General features: G+C 36.7%; 1 protein-coding gene across 3 annotated transcripts in view; it reads right to left on the reverse strand.

Moving 5' to 3' along the window:
• LOC150099333 (extracellular matrix organizing protein FRAS1-like) overlaps positions 1-27,123 on the reverse strand; it is a 1,385,483-nt gene that overhangs the window by 686,873 nt on the left and 671,487 nt on the right. For all 3 annotated transcript variants that reach the window (XM_090403569.1, XM_090403568.1, XM_090403570.1), the window contains one exon: positions 14,370-14,565. In XM_090403569.1, the coding sequence (XP_090259695.1) occupies positions 14,370-14,565 (196 nt within the window). The remainder of the gene's footprint in view (positions 1-14,369; positions 14,566-27,123) is intronic.

The following is a 27,123-nucleotide window of genomic DNA, read 5'->3' on the forward strand; positions in this document are numbered from 1 at the left end:
AATAATAATAACGAGAATAAAACAAAGAAAAAACTTCAAGGGCAGTTGAAATTTAATTATTACTATTATTACTATTACTATTATTACGGGCAACTCCAAGGAGTCATTAGACTCATCGAGGGAGGCCCCAAATCATATTCATCACAACTATTTGACATTCATACAGTATCTATCATACCTCGCCTTAAACTCATTCACTGTCACAGCATCCACTACAGACTCAGGGAGCGCATTCCACTCATTCACTACTCTAAAAGTAAAGAACCCAGCTCTAACACCTTTACTAACCACACTTTTGCCCAGTTTCAATGGATGTCCCCTAGTCCTCCCACAACCAGCCCTGTTCTCAAAAATATCTTCTGAATTAATTTTATAGAAACCCTTCAGTAATTTGAATGTCTCAATCATATCTCCCCTCCTCCGCCTATCAACCAATTTTTGCAACCCACAAATCCTCAACCTGTTCTCATACGGTTCATTCCACAGACCTGCTATCATCTTGGTCACTCGCCTCTGGATCCTCTCCACCTCCTCCCCATCAAGAAGAAACCTAGGTGACCAAATCTGAGCACAGTAGTCTAGATGGGGTCTTATCAAGGCTCGATAGAGAGGAACAATAACCTGCTTGTCAATGTATTCTTCAGTAACCAAGTGATTTGATGAGCTGTTTTGGTCACTTTTGCAATGTGTCCCCTAAATTTCAATTCCTTATCTACCAACACTCCTAAATCTCGTGCCTCATCAATTTCCTGGAGCACGGTTCCACCAATGCAGTAAACTGCCTCCGATCTTTTCACCCCAAAATGCATAACCTTACATTTTGCCACATTAAACTGACATCCATTCTCCTTAGCCCAGCCCTCCAATCTATCCAAATCATCCTGCAAAATTTTGACATCATCTGCATTCACTATTGCCCTACCCAACTTCGCATCATCTGCAAACAAATGAACTGTTCCTCTCAGATCATTTCCTATATCATTTATGAACAAATTAAACAGCAGTGGTCCAAGAACAGATCCTTGTGGCACACCACTAGTCACAGGCTGTCTTGTGGACTCTACTCCCGAGTAAACCACTCTCTGATATCTCTCCGTCAACCACCCTCCTATCCATCTCACCAACCCTATGTCCATTCCCATATGCTGCAATTTACTGATTAGAATTCCATGTGGAATCCTGTCAAAGGCCTTGGCAAGGTCCAGTAGAATCACCGTAAACCCATTACCCTTATCCAGTTCAGCCGTCACTGTGTTATAATACGTGAGCAAGTTACTGAGGCATGACCTACCCTTCACAAAACCATGCTGTCCCCGATACAGTATCCGATTTTCTTCTATCCAATCTTGTATTTTCCTCTTGACTATTTTCTCTAAGACCTTGACAATGATTCCTGATATGCTAATCGGTCGGTAATTTACAACAGCAGTCTTGGAACCACCTTTATGCAGTGGAACTATTTTCCCCTCTTTCCACCCGCTCGGGACTAACCCAGACCCGAGACTCAAATTAAACAAAACGGTCAAGGGTACTGACAATTCTTTAGCTGCTTCTCGTACAACACGAGCTGGTATATCCAATCCCACAGATGTATTGACATTGAGGTTATGCAATAGACTACTCACCTCCACTTCATTCACCACAATTCCCGTATAATCTACTGGTTTATTCGTTTCTGCAATGTCACCACCTGGATGATATACTTTTGCAAAGTGCTCACTCAGTAACTCAACTATCTCAACTGATTCAGTTACCTCCCTACCATCGGCATTCTTTAAAATCAATCTGCCATGTACATTTTTCCTTTTACTTGCTACATATCTAAAAAACTGTTTAGGATTCTCTTTAGCCTGCATGGCCAATGTTCTTTCGTAATCCTTTCTTGCTTTTCTTACCACACTCGTCACCCTTCTGGCCTGCGCTTTATACCGTTCATGTGCCTGCCGGTCACCCTTCTCCTTAAATTCCCTCCATAGTTGTTTCTTTTTTTGCAACTCAAGCTTAATGGTGTTATTCATCCATTTAACCCCTACTTGATTTATTATTCGGACTCTAGGTATACAGTCAGCCATTGCTTCATACAAGCACTTCTTAACTACCTCCCATGCACTATCAACTTCTAGTCCTTGCAGTTGTACATGCCATGGCACTGAACCAATCAAACTCCTAAGCTTGTCATACTTTCCCGCCCGATAATTCCACATGTACCCACATGTACATTATATTACTGATAGTAATTGTATATGAGTTCACAATCAGATGGCATGAAAGGAAATAGTCCAAATCCTAATAATACAAATATTATTATTAGTATTATTATTTATTATTATTATTCAGGCCTCCATGGAATCAAAAAACATTGTGAAAGGAAACATAAAGTCTATCAAGACTCATCGCAGCAGGTCCCTCCTAGGAAACACAAAGTCTATCATACCATTCCTTAAATTCATTGACCATTCTCACTCTCACCACTCTATCAGGCAATGCATTCCATTGTTCAACCACCCTCCATGCAAAGAAACCACTCCTTACCCTCTTGCTCACAGCTTCCTTTCGTAACTTCCAGGGATGGCCATTTGTCATCACTCCTTCCTGCTGTTCAACCAAATGAAAGAACTCCCCAGTGTCCATCCTGTAACCAGCTCTCAACAGTTTAAATGTCTTGATCATATCACCTCTCCTTCTTCTATCCAACAAACTCTGCAGTCCAAATTCCCTCAGCCGATCCTCATAACTATCATTGTACAGTCCTGAAACCATCTTTGTTATCTGCCTTTGTACCCTTTCCACAGTTAATTTATCCACTTCAAATCCTGGAGACCAAATCTGAGAACAATAGTCTAAATGTGGTCTGATTAGGGTCTTATACAATGGAATGATAACTGTTTTATCTCTACAGGTCAGCGTCCTTCTCATTATTGCAGCAATCTACTGTGTTACCTTCACGACCTTTGTAATATGTCCCCTAAATTTCAGGTCTCTATCAATCATCAACACCCCAGATCTCTTATCTCCCCTACTTCCTCCAGTATAACTCCTCCCATCGAGTATGCAGCATCCCATCGATGTTTCCCAAACCTCAAGACCTTACATTTTGCTGCCTTGAACCGACCCCACCCCCCCATTCATTTGCCCATCTGTCTAGCTTATTCAAATCCTCTTACAGGGCTTCCACATCTGCACTATTACTAATAACCCTTCACAGCTTCACATCATTTGCAAACAACTGAATATTCCGCTATGAATTATAAACATGTTAACACAAGAATAATTTAATGTTTGCCAAATATTTCAGTCTGAAACTAACAGACTATCCTCAGTGGCTTGATTGGAACAGTTTTTACAAGGTGGAATACTAACAATTGATCATTCAAAAGTAGAAAGAGTGCATGATGTTACATTACTAAGCATTAAAGATTGCTAAGCAATTAAAAAAAAAAATTTTTTTTTAGTGTGTTATCCGGATTAAACTTTCCCGTATTTTTGACAAGGATATACAATCATTTCAATTTAAGTTAGGGCGTTAAAGTAAGGCCTCAGCACTCTCTTTGAATAGGCATTTGAATTTATAGTGACATCTGTGTAGAAGGCGAGTCTTGGACCAGAGAATGTTGTCGCTTGTCTCTATCCTGTGCTACGCCAATCCAGACTTATTGGATTTGTTATAAATTTTAATTTATAATCTTTAATTTAATGTCACAAGTGTCTCTCAAGAATGAATATCTCCCTGCAATCCACTGACAATGTCACTGATATAAAGGTTGAACAATATAGTTCCCAGTACTGAGCCCTGTGGGATCCCACTTGTAACCTTCTGCCTCCTTGAAACTGCCCCACCATACATAACTCTCTGATACCTATTAGACAGCCAATCCTGAATCCAGTTGACCAACCTGACATCAAAGCCCATGTGCTGCACTTAAATATCAGTGTGGCACACTGTCAAATGCCTTCACTAAATCCAAGAAAATGGCAGTATAGGCCTTTCCAGCACCCCTTAACAAATCCATGTTGACTCTCGCTGATAACATTACCCTCATCTGCCCAATGCTGTTTACGGTCGCTCACTAATTTCTCCAAGATCTTAACAACTACTGATGACACACAAACTGGTCTATAATTAGACACTTCCAGTCTTCTACTGCCCTTGTGCAGCAGCACTATCTTACCTTCCTTCCATTCCTTGGGTACCTTTCCCGAAACGAGACTTTCATTGAAAAGCCAGGTCAAAGGAGTGGTCAGTTCTTTAGTGCATGCTCTCAAAACTCGTGGTGAAATACCATCCAGTCTTACAGCTTTACTGACATCCAGAGTACTCAGTATTTGGAACACTCTCCTCCTGCACCTCTAAACCACGAACCTGCCCTATGCCTCTAGTATTAAAACTATTTCTCCAGGATGAAACACTCCAATAAAGTGTTCATTGAACAACTCCACTATGTTGTCCTCTGCATCAGTCACTCTATATCCATTTTTATCCAAAAGTGTCATTCTTCCACAATCATTTCCCCTCCTACTGGCTACATAGCTAAAAAATTCTCTAGGATTTTCTTTGGATCTTAGTACCAATCTCTTCTCATATTCCAGTTTCGCCTTCCTTCCTTATCATACTAGTTACTCTCCTGGCCTGTGTCTTATATTCTTCATGCATCTGCTTTTCACCTGTCTCCTTATATCTCTTCCATAGCCTCTTTTCCACATGCAGTTCCTGTTTAATATTGTTGGTCATCCACTTTATACTAAATTGTGTCCTTTTTCTTCACTTGTGAAACACAGCTTACTGTTGCTACTAACAAATATTCCTTCATAATTTCACAAGCATTAATGATATCCCGACTCTTTGATACTCCTTTATGTCTAAACCACATGGTCACTCTCTCCAACTGGCGGGAGAGATGTCATCTCAGTTATTATCAGCTCTTCTGATGCTATGACCAAATCCAAAACTCTTGAACCTCTTTTTCCTTCTATTACATGTTGCCTAAGACATTTGTCCCTCAAGAATTCTGGAAATTCCATTCTCTTATTGCTACATGCATCTTTCTCTCCCCAATTTTTAAAATGCTATAGTTAAAATCTCCCATAATAATCATTTTTCTTGCACTTGCCAAGCTCGACTGTCTAAACATCTCCTGGTCCCCACCCTCTGTGCTCCTTGGTTTGTAGCAACATCCCACTAAATATCTTGTCTTGCTCACCTCTACCTCACACCATATGCTTTCAAAATCATTAGTGTCACAGCCTTCCAAAGCCTCCACTCTTAGAGGACATAAGTCGTCACTTATCATAAGCAGTACTCCGCCACCACGTTTTCCTTGCCTATCCTGCCAAAAAATGCTGAATATGCCCTGCTACTTCTATTGCAGTTATTATATCTTCTTCTATCATACATGTCTCAGTGATCCCAATTATCTTTGGCCATGCTGATGCTATCTGCGCCACCAATTCCTCTCCTTTATTCCAGATACTCCTGGCATTAGTATAAAGCATAAAATTGCCACTGTTCCTATACCTAACATTATCCCTTCTAGACTCCACTGGGCTCAGCATTACCTGATGTCGTCACCCTTCTTTCAAGTAACTATTCCCACAAGAGGCCACCACTGCTACCATCCTCCCTGGGCATTCTAGTTTCCCTGCAATGACACACCGACTCGTTCAGAACAGCAATCTCTCCAGATGCCTACATCCTTCCTCGTTCAAATGCAAGCAGTCTCTAGCATACAATTTCTTTCTGTCCTTAAATGCCCACCAAACATCCACATATTCCAATCCTCTCTTCTGACACATTCTAGCTATTATGTTATTCAATATTACTGCTTTTGCATTCAGCACGTCACTATCATACCTAGGCAACATGCACACTATCTTTTCTCTCTGCATCTTCTTTCATACAACCTCAAGCAAGAATCTCATATCTCTCAATGCCCAATTTACATTACCTCTCAAGTCATTTGTTCCTACCATCACAATCATCTCATCCAACCTTTCACCCCTCTTAATTGCCATAGCCACACTTTCTATTGTTCCTCCAGGTAAACACTCCTCACACATCCTATCTTGCACACCACGGATCATTGAGTCCCCATACATTACACCTCTTACCACCCTGTTCCTCGATAGATCACATGCATCCCTCATTCTCTCTCCTCTAACACTTTCTCTTTGTGTTCCCCTACTTACCTGCCTTTCTGATATCACTCAATCCTTGGTTCCAGTGCTCCCTCGCATTCTTCTCATTCCCTCTCTCCTACTGTTTCCATTCTCTCCTCTTCCATCATTCCCATAACTCTCTCTCATTCCCATCTCTTTCACTGTTCCTATTCTCTCCTCTTCCATCATTCCCATAACTCTCTCTCATTCCAGATAATACACAAAAGATACACAATAAAAGATAGAATTAAGATATTTTGGTAAAGCTAAATCTAATCAGACAAGAAATCATCCTACACTATGGTGCAAAAAAAACAAAAAATTACTGGACAGCATATCTCATACTGTGTGCACTGAAAGGGGTGTCAAAGTTCAGCACTTGTTTTTTATACTGTACAAACCCAAGGATTCATAATCTACAACATCTATAGTATTAATCTGTTAATCTACTCCTAATCATAAACAGTAATAATAATAAGTTAATACCTTTTATTCCCTTATAGGGGAGTAGGCGAAGCCTTTAACCCTATCTAGCTTTTGGAGACTGAGTGGGCAGTTCAATCTCCACCAGTAGCCAATCAGAGGTAGCTGGCCCATGTTTATCATTAATTATAGGCAGCCCCCGATGAAGAGTCTGACAAACAAGTTCTGCCATCTCTTGTTACCTAGCTCTAAGAGGATATGTCACTGTTTAAAATAATGTGGGTTCTACAGTTGATTTTCATGGATGAAAAAACAAGCTTGCCCATGCTAGAGATCGACTAACTTGGGAACCGGTCAAAGAAAGGCTTAGAAAAAGTTCCTCCAGTAGACGACTAGACTTGAACTATAACTCTATCTTCGTGTGGCCTAGCCCATAGGATGCAAGTGTCACTACCATTGAGCTACACAGGCCTTTACTCTTAATCACAACAAAGAATCTAACATGGATGAATTCACAGCAATCATAGGATTGCTGTTAATTCATCCTTATTAGAATCTGATTCTAATAATAATGATTCTGTAACTTTAGAACATAATTCAAGTTATTCAAGTAAGATTTTTGAAAAGTATGGAAATGAAAATTGTAGATATAATAAATTGAGGGATGATCCAAATTCTTAACTATCTCTATCAAGAAATAATTGTTTTAACTACTATTCATTCAGAAACTGTACATAATGAATCATCACAATAATAATAAGCATCAAAAGAACTGTAAGTTTTGTTAGGTATGAGATAAATATTTACGAACTAATTTTTTTTTCAATAGGTATTTAAATGTAAGAATATTTAAATGAACCCTCCCTTGATGAGTACTTCGATACTCTGGAGATGCATTCATAATAATAACTACACAGGTAAGCAAGTAATAAGGAAATATCTAAAAAGTTTCTAATCTTCTAGAAAAAGTTCCTAAACAGCAGTAAACAGGTTTCTAAAAAACCAAGTCACTTGGCCATTCACTGAGCTGAATACAAAAGGGAAGATGAGATAAAAATAATGTAAATCTTACCTGGAGGGTTCAGCATGGAAATTCCTCTGCATAAAAATTTTATAGCAATGCTGTAGAACATATATTTCCATATACGGGGTGGTCCATACGTCATGAAACATACCACAGAAAGGGCCCCATCTTTGTTAAGCAACTGCATAAATTTTTTAACATCACCAGATTTTTTTTTTTTATTAGTTATGAAAAACCACATTATGAGCCACCCTTACAAGTGATTGTGGTGGAATGTCATACATTTCTGGTCCTTCCATGTCATATTTCTGGTAGATACTTCTGGTCAAGTATTGATATGTACTCCAACATGTCTTTCTCTGAAAGTTTTTTGCTGCTGCAGCGATGCCATAATCAAGAATATCCTTATCTTCAGTTTTTATAACACATAGTTTATTATTATATAGGAGAAATGGTGCTGCTCATGGATGTGCAGAGTGACAGGACTAAAGATAACGTTTTTGAGAAGAGATGCAGGAAAGTTGCAAAATAGTTGTTGAAAGTATTTTCACTTGGTTATACTATTAATTAAAGATGCCAAGAAATTATATTCTTCGTTTCATCCTTTATCCAAGTGTAAGTAAGCAAACAAAGTTTGCACGTGAAGTAATTTCACGACTGGGATACCTATATATAGAGGCTAGACTTCATATCAACTGCCTTGGCATCCCATAATGCAACACACATATATCCTTACGGACATGTATAATGCTATGCATTGTGGGAAGGGCCATCACCCAGACCAGTTTCTACCTTTATTGAGGTCTTATCAGCGGGAGCCAGACCCAGAAGCGATACCAATCTGTAGGTTCTTGTACCTACAGATTAGTATAGTTAATTCCTTGTGTGTCAGATAAAAAAAAATATCCACATAAATGGCACTGTACAGTCCTGATGTCATTTCCTCCTCCTCTTCGCTACCCTCCTCCTCCAAGGTTAATTTATCCCATTCAAAAATCATCTGATACTTGATGGGGATCTGGTCTAGATGTGGTCTGATCAGGGCTTTACATAATGGAATCATCACTCTTCTATCTCTGCTTGTAGTTTCCTTCTCAATATTGCAACCATCCTGTTTTTATTTAATTTTTTTTTATTGATCTCATACATGAAAGGTTGAGAGATGTATAAGCACATCAATGTTGTATGTGTGTGGTGCAGAGGAAGACTGAGATAGATGTCTGTTGCTTTATTTATTTATTTTTTTTAAGCTGCAAGTTGTAGTTGTTTGGAAATGCTTCATGAGGAAGGCTCTTCCAGACAACAAATGTGGATGGAATAAAAGAAGAACAGAAGAAGTAGGTTTGGTGTGTTTACAGTTGTATAGTAAAGGGATTCACTACACTTGCAATATGTTCCATAAATTTCAACTTACATTCCAAATATACATTCCCCATACTACTCTGAACTGCTGTCCCCCTATAAGGCTGTACAAATGAAAATTCAAGCATACCAACTGGCAACAACTGGCTTACATCAAAAACTCCATCCTCTGTTAGTGCTTATATACAAGCACTAAACAGATGCAAGAAAACTATCAATGCTTCCAAAACAGAGTTTGAAAGAACAAAAAAGCAGGAAACTTTCAGCCTGACAAAATATCAGCTGAGCCTTTTGGTCTCTTGCCAAAGCAATTGGTCATAACTTTTGGCCAACACTATTCCCCCTATCATACCCAGATGGCTCTATTGCATCATCATTATCCACAGAAAATCTCCTGGCTTCACACTTTGGCTTAAATGCATGCATAACTGACAATGATAAATGCCATCTCCCCCCCAACCATTCCAGCTGCCCAATATACAATGCCTCCTATATCCTTTTACCAGAAAGAGATCCAAAAAATATTGGATCCTGGCCCTGATATCATTCCTCCAACTATCTGAAGATTCGTGCCCAGAACTGACTCCTATCCTGTCGCTGTACAGCTGACTGTTGAACAACACGGGGGTTAGGGAAGTCGGCTCCCCGTGCTGTTTGAAAATCTGTGTATAACATTTGACTCCCTAAAAACTTAACTACTAATAGCCTGCTGTTTACTGGAAGCCTTACTGATAACATAAACAGTTGATTAACACCTATTTTGTATGGTATGTATGTATTGAATCATATACTATATTCTTACAATAAAATAAGCTAGAGAAAAGAAAATGCTATTAAAGAAAATCACAAGGAAGTGAAAATACATTTACAGTACTGTACTGTATTTATCGATACCGTAAGTTTACATCATTTAACCACGTAAATAAACTTATGGTAATTTACAAGATGAATCGTATATCTGTCATCATTATTGTCTTATATGATACAAAACACTGTAGATGTTATACATATTACTAATACTTTCATCAAAAATGAAAAGATAATCTGAAAAAGAAATTCATATTTATTACAGGCATAATGATTTGTGCACTGATAATGAACTAGAGGTGATACTAAGGTCCAGAGTATTTTAATAATGAGGGGTGACACCTTTTGGCCACTCGTATATGAAAATATGGTTTCTGCATTACTTCAACCTTTGTATTTCTGGGTCTGGGTCCCACTGATGAGATCTCAATAAAGGTCGAAACCAGTCTGGATTGTAATTCTTCCCATAATGCATAGCATTATACATGTCTCTAAGGATATGCTTTGCATTATGGGATACTAAGGCGAGTGATGTGAAGTCATTAGCTTCTCTATATACGAGGTGCCCAGTCCTGAAAATAGTTCGGGTGCAAACTTTGTTTGCTTACACTTGGATAAAGGATTAAACCAAGTATATAATTTCTTCACATCTTTAATTTACTTTAACAGAGCTTTCAGTTCCTTCATATATTCTCTTAAAACATGTAGCAAAATCCCATGCAGTACTACTGCCTTATTGAAATGTAGAGTACTTTGTATTTAAAACACATTCTACACATGTTCTTCTAAGCTGCGAACCCTCTCTATCTCTCTAGTAATATAACCTATTTTTCCAGGATGAAATACCCCAATAAAGTAACAATTAAACAACTCAACTATATCATCTGCAGTGGTCACTCAATTCCCATTTTCATAGACAACTTTGTCTCCACCAATTAATCCACCAACTACGAAGAACACACCACTATCATCATTCACACACAACATTATCTACTGCCTATCGCCACTACTACTAGAATTTTTTGTCTGTAAATTGTTTGTTCTTTTGGCTGATTTTTTCTGATGAAACACCTGAGTTTCCATGAGAAAACTTCTACCACTCCTCCATATGATATCAGCTAACTCACTTTCAATTGAAAAATGCCATATAAAGATTCCTCATTTCAAGATGAGAATTGTGCTCAGGTCTTTTCCAAACGAAGAGTGCAATATACCATCATTCTTCCAATTACATTATTGTTTTATTGCATTGTGATTTTATCTCTGATATTCTTGATGTAGGTAAAGTTGACTGCACCCTTGCAGTTTATATCTTTGTATAAACTGGACTGGAGGATGCTGGGATACTATTAACAGTTTTTAGGTTGTACCTTTTTTGACAAGTATCTCTCTCTCTCTCTTAGGTTCTCCATTTCTCATCCTTATTTGTTTGTCACCAGATATGGCACATATCGCTTAACACATGAAGGAAATCTGTTGTTCTGATAACTGAAGTATTGTATAACTGAAGTACAATTACATGGTGTGCTATGCCAGAAGTCACAAGGGTTGGTTAATTAAAACAGTCATTGTTCTGAAGGTCAGATAAACAGTAGCTTGCTGTATTTTATTATTATTGTGCAGTACCTCCATGGGTAGGAGAGCCTCATCATGGGAGACCCACACCAATGTTTATACACACAAAACCTATCAACCCTCTCCTGTCAGAGAACTCACAACTAATTCTGGCAATTCATTCCACTAATTCGCCACTCTTCATGCAAAAAATGTAGTCTGCACATCCTTACTAATCATACTGTTATACAACTTCCATGGATGATCCCTAGTTCTCTATTTGTCAAATACTGAAAAATTTCCTTCAAATCAATTTTATAAAATCCGTTTAATATCTTATAAGTTTCTATCATATTCCCTCTTTTCCATCTATGAAGTAAACTTTGTAACCAACACACCTTCAACCTGTCCACATAGGCAGCATTCTAGAGACCTGTCACCAGCTTGGTGACCTGCCTCTAAACTCTCTCTACAACCTCCTGATCCCAAAGAAACATAAGTGACCAAATCTGTACATAGTAGCCAAAATATGGCCGAATCATAGCCTTATAATGAGGGATAACTTCCTTATCTTTACTTGTTAGCATGCTTTTCGACATCCAAGTAATACATTTGAGCTATTTTACCAACTTTTACAATATGCCCTCTGAACTTCAACTCTCTGTCCACAATTATCCTCAAGTCCCTAGCTTCATTAATGTCCTGAAATCCATTACCATCAATGTATACTAAGTAACCTTTTCGACAACTAAGTAAACATACTAAGTAACCTTTTCAACTCAAAGTGCATAATTTTAAATTCTGCAATATTAAATTGACAATCATTATACTTTGCCCACATTGCCAATTTATGTAAATCGTCCTGAAGAATATCTACATCACCTTTATCAACTATTGCCATCCCCAGTTTTGGATCATCAGCAAACAACTGAATATCCCTTCACACATAATTCTTTCCCCTATATCATTAATACACAAATTAATGAATAGTGGTCCTAGTAAAGAACCCTGTGTCACTCCACTAGTTAACCTCATTCTCCTAGATTCCACTCAACTATATGGTACTCTTTGTCTGTCTGTATGTGTCAGGGTTTATGTGCTTACAACTGGTGAAATTTGGACATAGATATACTTCTTAGAAAACAGTAGCTGTGTATGATGAACAAGGGCAGTGCTGACTCACACACACACACACACACAACCTTTTTTTTTTTTATTTACTCAATATAAAAATATGCAAAAAAGAATGAATATTTTGGTAAACATATTTTGGTGCAGTCAAATTTTTATGACATAAACTTGTCATTTCCAGGCAAGTTCATTTGGTTTTGATTTCCAAAATACATTCAACTAGTTTGATAAGATGACTTGCTTGGCTCTAAAAGGATGGCTATGATTATATGATAAGGGGCTTAGATTTCAACATTACAACATGGAAATAATCCATATTAAATTTCAAATAAACATAATACAATCTAAGACTATTCCACTTTTTTTATAATATAATGTTTGTCAAGTAGCTTTATTTTATCGTCCTACATGTTTCGCCAACTTTTCTATCGGCATCTTCAGAGAATACAAACTAGTAAGCTAAATGAAGGTAACAGACTAGGTTATAACTGATGCTTCTAATTCATACAAAAAATTAGTACTGTGCGTGACAATGCGCGTCTCGCGAATGTGATTTATTCGTTATGGCTCATGATGTAATTGTCATGAAAGTTCATTTCTTTGATGTTTAATGATCTGATTAAAGCTTTCCAAATTTCTGGTAAGGTTAGACCTTGATTCTTGTTTAGGTTTTCAGTTTTACGGGCGATTGCAGCTGCTTCCTTGAAGGTTCTTGAATGGTAGTTATCTTCTATATAGGGCATGAGGCTCTTATCCCACTCAATGTGATGGTTAGTAGAGGCAAAGTGGCAAGAAAGGCCTGAAATGTCTTGTCTGTTGTTTCTGACATATCCTATTTGTTCTTTTTTTCTCGTTTCAAAGCTTTTAGAGGTCTGACCTACATAACTAATACCACATGAGCAAGGTATATTATATACTGCAGAGTACTTGTAGAATGGATGAGGATCTTTCGGTGATCTTAAAAATTTCCGAATAGTGTTGATTGGCTTGAATGCTACTCTGATATTATGTGGTTTTAGAAGGTTAGCTAATTTTTTGGAAATGCTGCTGACAAATGGAATAGTAATAGTACTGATGTATTGGACATCATCACGTTGTCTATGTGGTATATCAGTAAAGAGAATCTTGTTGTATAGTCTTTTTGGATAACCATTTAAAGATAGTTCTCTGGATATTGTAGTTAATTCCTTTAGTAAGTCATCCTTGTCTGTTGTGTACTGTATAGCTCTTTTCTTGAGCATATGGATAATGCTAAGTTTCTGAGACGAGTTGAAATGGAGGTAACGTCCAGTATTTGTAGGTTTTCTATACATAGCTACTGTTTTCTTGCCACTTTGCCTCTACTAACCATCACACTGAGTGGGATAAAAGCCTTATGTTCTATATAGAAGATAACTACCATTCAAGAACCTTTAAAGAAGCAGCTACAGTCGCCTGTAAAACTGAAAACCTAAACAAGAATCAAGGTCTAACCTTACCAGAAACTTGGAAAGCTTTAATCAGATCATTAAACATCAAAGAAATGAACTTTCATGACAATTACATCATGAGCCATAACGAATAAATCCCATTTGCGAGACACGCGCATTGTCATGCACAATACTAATTTTTTGTATGCATTAGAACCATCAGTTATAATCTAGTCTGTTACCTTCATTTAGCTTACCAGTTTGTATTCCCTGAAGATGCTGATAGAAAAATTTGCGAAACATGTAGGACGATAAAATAAAATTGCTTGACAAACATTATATATAAAAAAAAGTGGAATAGTCTTATACATAATTGTCAAGAAAAAATTCCACACAACACACATAATAACAATCTATTTTTAAAAAATCTAAATTGTTAAAACCTGTAATTTGTTATAAATAACCTATGTAATACAACATTTCTAATTCTAATAATTAGACCTTACCTTACCCGGAAATCATTTATATCAAGTTGTGTGAAGGAATAACCAGGATTCAAGACTACATATCCAAGAGAACTCGATGAAAGCATTTCTAATGTTCCATATAGTGGCTGAGAAAGAAGTGTGAACACAAGTTCATTATCTTCTGATTCTTTGTCAGTATATGCTAAGTGATGTCTCTGGATTATTAACGAATGTCCTATGGAAATGTTATGAAAATATATTTCAGTACCAAGGAGGTGTATGTTTAGGTGTATTCCAATTTGATATTTTTCTATTTACAGACCAACAAACTATCAAGTTTTTTTTTTCTTAATTAAATCTTCTATGATACATATACATTAAATAAAAGGATGTATATTAAATATTGAATGTTATTTTGTAACTAAGGTGATTGTCTTTTTAAACTTTAAAACTTTCAAAAGCAGTGAGAACTAACAAGAATACAATTGGCATATGAGTCACCTGGCATTACTGCATTATTTAAAATATTTCTAATATAAAATTATTATTCTGCACAGGCATCCTTTTAACTTATTCATTTATTTTTAATCCGATGTTCTGTATTATCATCATTATGATAATCATCAAATTCCTGATATGCATCCTCGGGGGAGGGGGAGGGGTAGAGAATAATTAAAATAGTAATACATGAAAAAGTTAAACCATTATGAATTTCCAGTCAAGAATTTTCCTCTAAATTAATCTGTTATCTGACAAGACTCCAACATTATAATATCTTATATTTCTGAGGCACTTTTTACTGTATCCATCCATCTACATCTTGGTCTTACTCTGGATCTTTTCCCTGCCAACCAAGCAAACACTTACTCTGCTGAACCTTCAACTCTGCTGATGTTCAGTTGGGATTTGTTCCAGTAGCTGATTTTATGCTGAACACTTACTCTGAAAGAACACTTACTCTGTTGAACCTTCAACTCTGCTGATGTTAAGTTGTGATTTGTTCCAGGATTTTTTCCAGTAGCTGACTTTATGCTGTTTGCCCTGATTCCCTGATGAAAACAATGGTGGCCTTGTTTAACGAGGTGACACCCAGCTGGCATAAGATTCTGTCATGTTGTACCATCATTTTATATTGTTGTTTAAGCCAATAAGAATACAATTTGGTTGGCTAAATCCAAAATTGCCATCTCATCCTTGTTCATTGACTACCTGAGTAGCTACTCAAGAGGATGCACTATGAGAAGATGAGGAGTGGGCATTAGGCAGAAGTCCCATCAGTTCTCCTCATTCCTTAAAAGGATATAGAGGTCTCCTCCAAGTTATATAGCTTTAACCCTTAACAAGAATACAATTGGCATATGAGTCATCTGGCATTACTGCATTATTTAAAATATTTCTAATATAAAATTATTCTGCACAGGCATCCTTTTAACTTATTCATTTATTTTTAATCCGATGTTCTGTATTATCATCATTATGATAATCATCAAATTCCTGATATGCATCCTCGGGGGAGGGGGAGGGGTAGAGAATAATTAAAATAGTAATACATGAAAAAGTTAAACCATTATGAATTCTAATAATTAGATCTTATTATGTATTCTGTAATATCGTATTCTGTATTATTCTAGAGGGAAATTCCTTCCAGGAAGATTACTGTTGACAACCTTATCATCTCTGATATACTGTTCTATCAATGTCATGATGCTGATAGCAGGAATCTTTTTAGGTAGTATTGCATAACTAAAACTTTTGCTAAGAGCCTGAATGGCTAGTTTTATGCACATTCAGAATAATAGTAATAGTTATTATTATTATTATTATTATTATATGGGTATCTCCATGGAGTCAGAAGACTAATTTCAGGAGACCCTTCACAAAAATCTCCACCTGGATGATACTACCTTGCAAAGTGATCACTCAACAACTCAACTATTTCTTCACAATATATTGTAGTCTCAATATATAATAGTTTAAAATCAAAAATTATAAAAATCAAGTGGGTATTAAATCCAGCATTATTTCAAAGCCGATTACAGAAACTATAAAATTTTCATATGGAATTTGACCAGAGAGCTTACAGGAATACACTCGCCAGCATTTACGAGTTGCCCTAGCCAGACCTTATAGGAGAGATGATCGCTATGCCCAAGTGTCCATATATTTGCCTTTTATTGATCCATTTTGATAAAATTTTCGCTGCCAGACAGCTGTTTCAAACTGATTGGTTTTAGTCAGAGACCAGGCAGAAACCTTAAGAGAGCAAAAACTCTCTTAACCAACTGGTTTGAAACAGCTGTCAGGCCAGTGAAACCTTATCGAAAGGACCAATAGGAGGCGAATATATGAACACTTGGGCATAGCGATCATCTCTCCTATAAGGTACGGCTAGGGCAACTCATAAATGCTGGCAAGTGTATTTCCGTGAGCTCGCTGGTGAAATTTCACACGAAACTTTTATAGTTTCTGTATTCGGCTTTGAAATAATACTGGATTTAATATCCACTTGATTTTTATAATTTTTGCATTGCCGAACTGAAGCCTTTTGGCTCTTTATTTTAGTCAAAATCAAATTTTTTAGGATAATCATTAAGGATGTATGTATGATTATATATGAGGTCTAGCTTTTAATTTATTGTATTCACTTGATGTGAAAATGCTCTACTTTTCATTTGGGAAGACTGGAAATATTATTATTATTATTATCTAACCCCATGGAATCAGAGAGTTGTCATCATGGGAGTTAAACATTATCACACACAAAGCTCGTCCAACCATCCTTAAACTAATTTAGTGTGTCTATTCACAACTCGTTCAGGCAATGAATTCCACTCACCAACCACTCTCCAGGCAAAGAACCTCCCCCCCCCCTTGTACAGTTTCCAGGGATGGTTTCTAGTGTTACTTCCCCCTCTCCTATTCTATGAAATTTCCTTCCATGTCAACCTGATAATAACCCCTAACTTACTTATATGCCTCAATCATATCCCTCCTACTACTCAAAAGGCTTTGCAATTTACATTCTTTCAATCTGTCTTCTTTTCAGTCTTTTTTGGAGCCTTTCTGGTATATCCTTGTCATCATGATAATGTGTCATGTGACACCTCCAAGGAGTCAAAAGTCTCATCAAGGGAGCACACCTACTCTACAACTCTCGATCTCTCTCCACCACTCAATCCACCAAATAGAGCTAACTGCAACTACACTAACATTATCATCTATACCAATGCCATCTACTGTCCACCACCACTAATATTTTCACAGACAATCACAAACATCCATGCCCATGGTAGGATTTGAATCTGTAGCCTTTCGGCTTTAGAGCAGACACTCTAACCACTCAGCCAACCAGGTTGAGTGGTTATATCAAATATGAATATGAAGAGAAAGAGAGATTGAGGGAATACAACTTACAAAGTTTTGTGAATAGAAGAGGAGTGAGTATGATTATAAGTTGGTGTGGTTGTTTCCAGATTAATGTGGAGGAGATATTTCATAGAGTAAAGGGAGGCAATTAGAGAACCACAGACCATCACTGGAAACTGTATAAGGAGGGTGTAAGGAGTGAGTGAGAAGAAGAGTCTTTGCATGGAGAGGGAATGCATTTCCTGAAAGTGTGGTGAGTGCAGAAACTCTGAATGGATTTGAGGCACAGCTTGATGATCTTTTTTGTATGAGAGAGTATATACCTTCTGCGATGAGTCCTTTGATTCCACAGAATTAAGATAATAATAATAATAATAATAATTCCACTCTCTTACTACTATATGCTTTTTCCTCATCCCAGTTTATAGTGCTTTACTTAAAATCCATTATAATGATAGTTTATTTTGAACTTGACAACCTTCTGCTAAATATCCTGCCTGCTCACCTCCACCTCACATCATATGCTTTCAAAACTATTAGTCCTATTTTGTTCTGAATCCTCCACTCTGAGAGGACATAACTCATCATCATAAGTAATACTTCACCAATGCATTTGCCCTTCTTATCCTGCCGAAATGTACTTTTTCTACTTCTATTCCTCTCAGTCAGTATATCATTGTCAATGTACCATATTTTGTTGATCCTAATTGCCCAGTTGATCCTAATGACCAACCTTTGCCAGCAAAGGTTGGTTGATTGATAGAGCCTCTGCTACTTGATGGTGTTGGCACACTCTCCCTCAATGAGTCTTTGGACTCCCTGGAGGTGTCACATAATAATAATAATAATAATAATAATCTTTGGACAGGCTGATGTTACCAATGACACCAATTCATCTCCAGTATTTCTGATACTCCTGACATTTGTATAAAGAAACATGGAGTTTAAGTATCTCTATAGCTATTATTATTCCCTCCCAATACATATTTATTATTATTATTATCCAAGACCTCAAGGAGTCAAAGACTCATCTGGGAGGTCCTTTTATCACACACAGCTCATCATACTGTGCTTTGAACACATTCAAACTCCCTGCAGACACCACACTCTCAAGCAAGGCATTCCAATCATTTACAACTCTGCACACAAAAAAAACATGCCTCTCTCTCCCCTACTCACCTTTTTTATACAGTTTCCAGGGATGACCTCTGGTTTTTCCCTGATCTCCCACTATGTTCTGTTGAACTTCTCCAGCATTGATCCTATAACAGTCCCTTATGATAGAGACCTGCCAACATGTAGGTCTCTATCATATCTCCCCTCTTCCTCCTGTCCACCAGACTCTGCAAATTGCATCTCCTCAATCTTTCCTCATACTTGACATTCCAGAGGTCTTCTATATTCTTCTATAGCCGAGTTTGTAATGGATGGAAATGTTTTTTCAAAGTCCACAAAGGCCAAACAGAGATATTTATTATATTTGTCTTTTCTAAAATTTGGCTAACAGTATGAATATAATCAATGTACCGTGCTTTCAAACCCTGCCTGCTCCACTGAATGCATATAATTGAGCTCATGCATTATCCTGTTATTTATCACTTTGGTAAATGTTTTACACACTGCTGACAATAAACTAATGGGGCTGTAATTTTTGATATTTTCATTTGGCCCGACCTTTTTTTCTTTTATTATTTTTTTGTAAAAAAATATTAAAAAAATTTCATAAAAAATTATTATTATTACATTATTCCACTCTTGTAGGATTTTTTTAAAAAAAAACAATGTAAAACGCTTTGCCAGGTAATCAGCCACTATCTTCTGCTTAAATTTCAATGATTCCACTTCTCTTGTAAGAATTAATTTCAATAATCAGATGCTTATTCAGAGAGGAATAAAAGTTTGTGCTTACTCACCTATCAAGCAAATATCTTACTAAGCAGTTGTCACCCTAGTGTACTTTACTATGGTTGTCTAATATATCACAATCACATTTTTAATCCTTGATCCTATCAATTTATAATCTTCTGTTAATGCTATGGCTAATTTTTACCCTGGATTACTACTAGTATTGAAGCAAATATGTTAACTACTTATTATATTAATCTGTTTATAAGTCTGTGCAGAAAAAAAATCATGCATTTTATAAGCAATACATGACCCTTTATGGTTTTTTCTAATTATCCTATTTTTAGTACATTTTCACTTCTAAAAACACTTATAAGTTTTGAATCAACTTTATGGAAAAAACAAAAAACAAAAACAATTTCTTCTCTGTTATTATAAACACAATTGAAAACATTCAGTATCATAAAAACTCTCAATTAAAAAAAAAACTTAGGTGTACACATATAACTACATCAGTGCATTTTTGAATACTGATTCTCTCCACAAAATTGTGCAAATTGCACAAATTTTGTAGAATTTGATTAAGCCACATTCCTGGATATATATGGAGTAATTACTTCAAAAAATTGCTAATTGAAACAAGCAGAGCAGGACAGGACAGCACAGTGGTAAAAAGTAATCAGGAAAGCATATCCATACATGAAGTAGAAAAAGATATCAAAAGCCTGAAATGTAAAAAGGCAGTGGGATTCCTGTGAGATATAGTGTGGAAAGAGGAGTTGAGTGAGAAGAATATAGACATTGCAGGAGCAATGAACAAGAGCTATTTAATCAGAGTGTAATTTAACTCACCATCTGAGTGTATTCCAAAGGAATAATCTAAACAAGTAAAATGCAAATGCATGAAGGAAGAGATTAAACATGAAATCTGAAAGAAGACACTGTGATCACTTCGATGAAAGGTATAAAAAGAAGGCCAGAAAGATGACTCAGTTGGTAAAAGCAACAACAGTGCAGTATGAGAAGAAATTATCCAATCAAGTTAAAAAAAATCCTAGTCACTTACTTCTTTCAATACATGGCAAGTAGAAGAAAAAATGACTATGGAAGGATGATGCTAGTTGATAACACTGGCAGATTGGTAACCAATGTGAACGATATTATTATTATTATTCAGAACTCCATGAAGTCAAGAGACTCATCGTGAGAGAATCTTCCTAAGAAACACAAAATCTATCATACCACTCCTTGAACTCACTGACTATTCTTGCTCTCACACTCAGCAATGCATTTCACAGTTCAACCACCCTCGATGCAAAGAAACCAGTCCTCACCCTCTTCCTCTTAGCTTCCTTTCAAAATTTCCAGGTATGGCCTCTTGTTATCACTCCTTCCCGCTGTTCCACCAAGTGAAAGAACTCCCTAGTGTCAACCCTGTAATTGCCTCTCAACAGTTTTAAAGTCTCGATTGTATCACCTCACCTTCTTCTATTCACCAAACTCTGCAGTCCACATTCCCTCAGCTGATCTTCATGACTAACATTGTACAGTCCTTAAACCATTTTTCTTATCGACCACTGCACCCTTTCCACAATTAATTTATCCCCCTCAAATCCTGGGGACCAAATTTGAGAACAATAGTCCAAGTGTGGTCTGATCACACTCTTACACAACGGAATGATAACTGTTTTATCTCTGCAACTCAGCGTCCTTTTCAGTATTACAGCAATCCTCTGGGTCACCTTCACCACCTTTGCCATATGTCTCCTAAATTTCAGTTTTCTATCAATCATCGCCCCAGATCTCTTTTCTTCCCTACTTCCTCCAGTATAGCTCCTCCAAATGAGTATGCAGCCTCCCATCGATGTATCCCAAACTTCTTCAAGACTTTACATTTTGCTGCATTAAACCAACACCCCAATTCATTTCCCTATCTATCCAGTTTATTCAAATCCTCTTGAAGGGCTGCTACATCTGCACTATTACTAATAACCCTGCCCAGCTTCACATCATCTGCAAACAACTGAATATCCCCTTGCAATCAATTGACAAAGTCATTGATTTAAAGGTTAAACAATACAGGTCTCAGTACTGAGCACTGTGGAATCCCACTTGTATCCTTCTGCCTCCTTGATATTGCCCCACCATACACAACTCTGATATCTATCAGACAGCCAATCCTGAATCCAGTTGACTAACCCAACATCTAAACCCATGTGCTGCAACTTAAGTATCAGCTTATCATGTGGTACCCCATCAAATGCCTTTGCAAAATCCAAAACAAAAAAATGGCAGTATATGCATTTCCCTCATTAACTGCTCGTGTCACTTTATCATAAAAGGCAATCATATTACTAAAGCAAGAGCGCCCCTTAACAAATCCATGTTGATTCTCACAGATAACATTATTCTCATCTGCCCAATGCTCTATATGGTCCCTCCCTAATTTCTCCAAGATCTTAACAACTACTGATGACACACAAACTGGCCTATAATTAGACACTTCCAATCTGCTACTGCCCTTATGCAATGGCGCTATCTTACCTTCCTGCTATTTCCTGAGTACCTTTCCCATAGACTTTCATCGAAAAGCCAAGTCAAAGGAGCTGTCAGTTCTTTAGCACATTCTCTCAAAACACGTGGTGAAATACCATCCAGTCCCACAGCTTTACTGACATCCAGAGTACTCAGTATCTGAAACACACTCTCCTCCTATACCTCTAAACCTCGAACCTGCCTTATCCCTCTAGCATTAAAACTGACTCCTCTAGGATGAAATACTCTAATAAAGTGTTCATTGAACAATTCCGCTATGTCCTCTGCATCAGTCACTCTATTCTCATTTTTATCCCACAATATCATTCTTCCACAGTCATTTCTCCTCCTACTGGCCACATATCTGAAAAATTCCCTAGGATTTCCTTTGGACCTTAGGGCCAATCTCCTCTCATATTCCAGTTTTGCCTTTCTCATCATACTACTCACTCTCCTGGCCTGAGTCTTATATTCCTCATACACCTGCTTGCCACCCCCATCTTCTTATATCTCTTCCATAATCTGTTTTTCAGCTGCAGTTCCTGTTTAATATTGTTTGTCATCCACTTTACACCAAATTGTGTTCTCTTCTACACTCATAAAATACAACTGACTATTGCTAGTTAACAAATATTCCTTCAAAATTTCCCAAGCACTAATGATATCTCGCTCTTCCAATTCCTTCCTCCATGAAACTGAACCAAGCTGAAGTATTCTATATAGCTGAATATTCAATGATCATTTTATCAATGTATTTCAACCTCATGAATGCACAGAGGTATTTCCCAACTGAGTGTTACTGGTTAGATTTATGCAAGTATACTTGAGAAACGGTTGAGAAGGATGGTGGAAGGGAAGCTTGGTGAAGAACAAGCTGGATTCTGGCCAAATAGAGTCAGCCAGGATCAGATTTTCACTTTACAACAAATAGTTGATAAATCATGGGAATATCATGGGACTAGAGGGATATATTGTGTGTAGTGTTTGTAGAGAGCTTCTGAACAGATAAGTATTATTTTGAGTAATAATTGGTAAATTTGCTTGAATCTTACATAGTATTATTTACTGTTCATATCTTAGCATGTCTGGGTGTTTTTTGTGTGTTTTTTGTGTGTTTTCTGAGTATTTTAATTAGTAAATCGATAGATACAATTATTTGTGCACATGGCCCCCATGAAGAGAAATACAAAAGATGGCGTCCAGGTCGCCATCTTTGTCTAAAAACTTTAATTTAAAGGATTTGATTCAGTGTACCGCTTGTGAAATGTATGCATTGGGGAGAGCGGTTGGAGTCTGATTAAACAACGATAGTAGAGTGAATGTGTGCAGAAAGTGTAAGGAATGTGAGGATTTAAAGAGTGTTTCAGATCGTGAGGATGATATCGTTATTGAAAGTGTGAATGTAGAAAATAGTGATATGCGAGGTAAGAATGCGAGTGACATTTGCGAGGTAGTACCAGATAGCTGTGAGAGTGGCGTCAAAAGTGAGAATGAAGGTAAACATACAGAACAGATGAATGAATTAATGGAAAATAAAAATGATGAGACTGATGCAATGAGTGAGATCGCACAGTTATGCAGAGCGATACACAGGACAAATCGGCAACTGGAGCATTGGCAAAAATGTTTACTGAGCATACCAACTAATAAATGGCAAAAGTATGATAGGAAAAATAAGAGTATGATAGTGAGTGTAAACAAAATGAAAGAGCGAGTGTTGTACGGAGATTCTTTAGTAAGAGGTTTGATAGTTGAGAGTTTAGCAAAATAATACCAACTTGGTGCGAATGTTAAGGATGTAAGCGAGTCAATCAGAATGCAAAAGCAGCGGGTGAAAGAATTGATAGTAGTAGCAGCACAGGTACAAATGATTTGAAAGGAGACAAAATGGCTATGAGAGAGGATTTGAAAGAATTGCTTGAGGTAGCAAAAGAGAAGAGTGAGAGAGAGAGGATGGTGAGTCTGTTGCCAGGGTATGACAGTGAAGAGTATAGGAGGGCCATAATCGCTAATGACATTATGAATGAATTATGCAGGAGGAGTGGTGTGGAATTTGTGGATGTGTGGAGTGAGTTCGATGGGCAAAAGGATTTATATAAGATGGATGGTTTACATTTGAATGGATTTGGTGTATGGAGACTTGAAAAGGTGTTGAATGTAGTGGAAGTGGATGTGCAGAATCAGGAAAACTAAAGTTATTAAGGAAGGGAGAAGTAGATATGCAAACTTCAGGAAGACAGTTGAGTGTATGAATGTGTGTAATATGCCCGAGTGAGTATGAAGGACAACAAATCAGAATGGGATAATTAGTATAAAGCATCAAAATAAGGATAGAAATGGGCTTCTGCAATTCATGTATACTAATGCCAGAAGTATTAGGAACAAGAAGGAAGAATTTTTGGCTTTGGTTGGCACTTCCAGGCCACAGGTTATTGGCATTAGTGAAACAGGGCTGATAGATGATGATATAGTATATGTATAGTCCTTCAGTGGGATTGAATGTGAGGGGTATGGTGTGTTCGGGAGTGACAGGGAGAATAAAATGGGGGGAGGAGTGTTATTGATGATAGCTGATGAGCTGCAGCCAAGGAGAATAAGAAGTAGAACTGCAGGATAGAGAAAAGAGCACATCTGAGGCCATTTGGTGAGATTGAAACTAGCAGAACAAAATATACAGTTGGGTGCTGCTATAGACTAGATGATGGAATAGACGGTGGAGTAGTATGCATAAGCAAATAGAAGAAATGAGTGGAAGGAGGGTAATTATTATGGGAGATTTCAACCATGGTAACATTGTGTTGGATTCTGAATGAAGAGAAATGGAAATTGTTAATATATCATTCAGAGTCCAACATAATCTACCATTCCCTGAGCATCATTTGTATTTTTTTAAACTAATAGTCTCATGCTCATAATTTGCTATTTATGTAATTTTTTCAAGTTATGTTAATCGATATTTATTTGTTTATATATGTTTAGGATAAATTACAGTTATGAAAAGATGTGTATTAAAATATCATTAATTTTGTGAATTTAATTCCTTTGATAATAATATAAGAAAGTGTAATATATGTAATTTTAATATATCCAGAAGTTTCCTTATGATATCATTTGATTGTTGTTGTGAAAAATCATGCAAATTTCTCCCAGCACATATTGGAGTGTGAACTACTATATACCAAGGGAAAAGCAAGTTCTATGTGAGCTAAACCAGTGAGAAACAATTTTTGGCAGGAAAAAGGAAGGAGTGGATACGAAAACGAAAGTAAAGGAGAATTGAGTAGGGGAGTATAGAGAACGGAAGTTGGAGACTGGAGGGGAATTTTGACGTGCCAAAAACGGAATTTAAAGGACCAGGAATCGCTTGGTATTTTAACTTACCTTTTTCTGAGTTGAATTTTTACCAAAACTTCCTAACGCCTAAGAGTGAAATAGTGCTAGAAATAGAAATAGGTTAATACGTATAAGAAAAAGAAGAAATAGGTGGATAATTTAAACCAAGTGCATAAAGATTATATTCTCCAGGGTCTATAAATCAGTTGCAGAAATGGAAGATCCTTTAAAGTCTATGTTATTACAAAGTAAAAGTCAGCAAGGACCTAAAAATTGTTTTTCGATCTACTTATGTGTTGAAGCTATATCCTGGTAAGATTACCTTTACTATACTTAGTGAGAAGTAACAAAAATTAATTCATCCGAAAGTAAATTGTTCCTAGTTGCAGTATTCAGTGAGTAAAGATGTAAAATGTGATGTGCTAAGACTTTTCCCTCTTCAAATGATAAATACTGTGTTATTGAATTAAGTGTTCATTAACTGAATGAGAATACTGTGAAGCCTGGTTGTAATCTAGGAATCTCGAACTTACATGAACTAAAATTGATTAACTGAGCCTAGAGAATTATAAATGAATGTCTGAATATTCATGAGTTGTATTCTTCTGAATATCTTGAACTGATTTGATATTTAAAAATATTTTGAAATGTAACCTTATTCAGAGTAGAGTTATGATATAAGTTCTTTGTAATAAGAAGGATAAGATCTGTTAAATATAATCTTTAATTATAAAGTTTAACCTCAGCTGAGTAGTATACTAGAATCTTAATGAGAGCTTTATATTCATTCAATCATAATGTCCCTGTTGGAATATTGTGTTATGATGTAATTTATGTGTCACTGCATTAAATAATTTTGTTTGAATTGGATCTTGTATTTGCCTGATTCTTTCATTGCACTGCTCATTAAAATAATTCAAATCTCAGCAGGAACCCTATGTAATAAAAATAAAAACCTCGGCCTAAAATCAACTTATGATAACCTGATAGAGTTGAAGGTTGATTTATCTAAGTTGCTCTTGCAATTTCTGAATATGGAGTGCCGCTGTATAATATAAATTTTCTTCATATTCGATTCATATATCAGCCTACAACCAATAAATACCAATGAGAGACAGTTATAAGACATTTAAAACATGATTGAGCAGAAATTACAATCTAACAAAATGGCGCATTCAACAGGATGTTGATTCACGAATATTAATTGAGAGATTAGATTTTTTTTTTATGTTTAACTTAAGAAGAACTTATTCCTAAAACTTCAGTAGTAAAGTTAAGTGAATCACAGTGAGCTGGTTGTGGAACAAATCAGGCAAAGAATTATATTTTGAATAGTTTTAAACTTGAAGTTGTGAGAATTAAAGTAGTAAATGATAATCCAATATGGCTCTTGCTTCTAGGACAGGAATGGAAGACAGTGAATTCTTCAGAACTGTGAACCCCCAACAGGTCTTTCCTCAATTTTCAGAAGAGAAATCAGATGATGTATTGTCATTTTTTAGCTATATTGAGAAACTCAGAGAGACAGCAAATTGGACTGACTTTCAATTACTGATATTGCTCAGAAACAAATTAATTGGTAAGGCTAAAGGGTATTTGTGCTCTTTCCCTGTCCTTAAGAAAACCTTAGAATATGAACGATTTAAAGAAGTGCTAATCTCAGAATTCTCTCACACAACAAATCGATACCAAATCCTTAAACAACTACATGAAT

This window comes from Typopeltis vanoorti, chromosome 14 (genome assembly GCF_054136105.1).
Source record: "Typopeltis vanoorti isolate ZY-2024b chromosome 14, IOZ_Tvanoo_1.0, whole genome shotgun sequence".
Classification (NCBI taxonomy): Eukaryota; Metazoa; Arthropoda; class Arachnida; order Uropygi; family Thelyphonidae; genus Typopeltis; species Typopeltis vanoorti.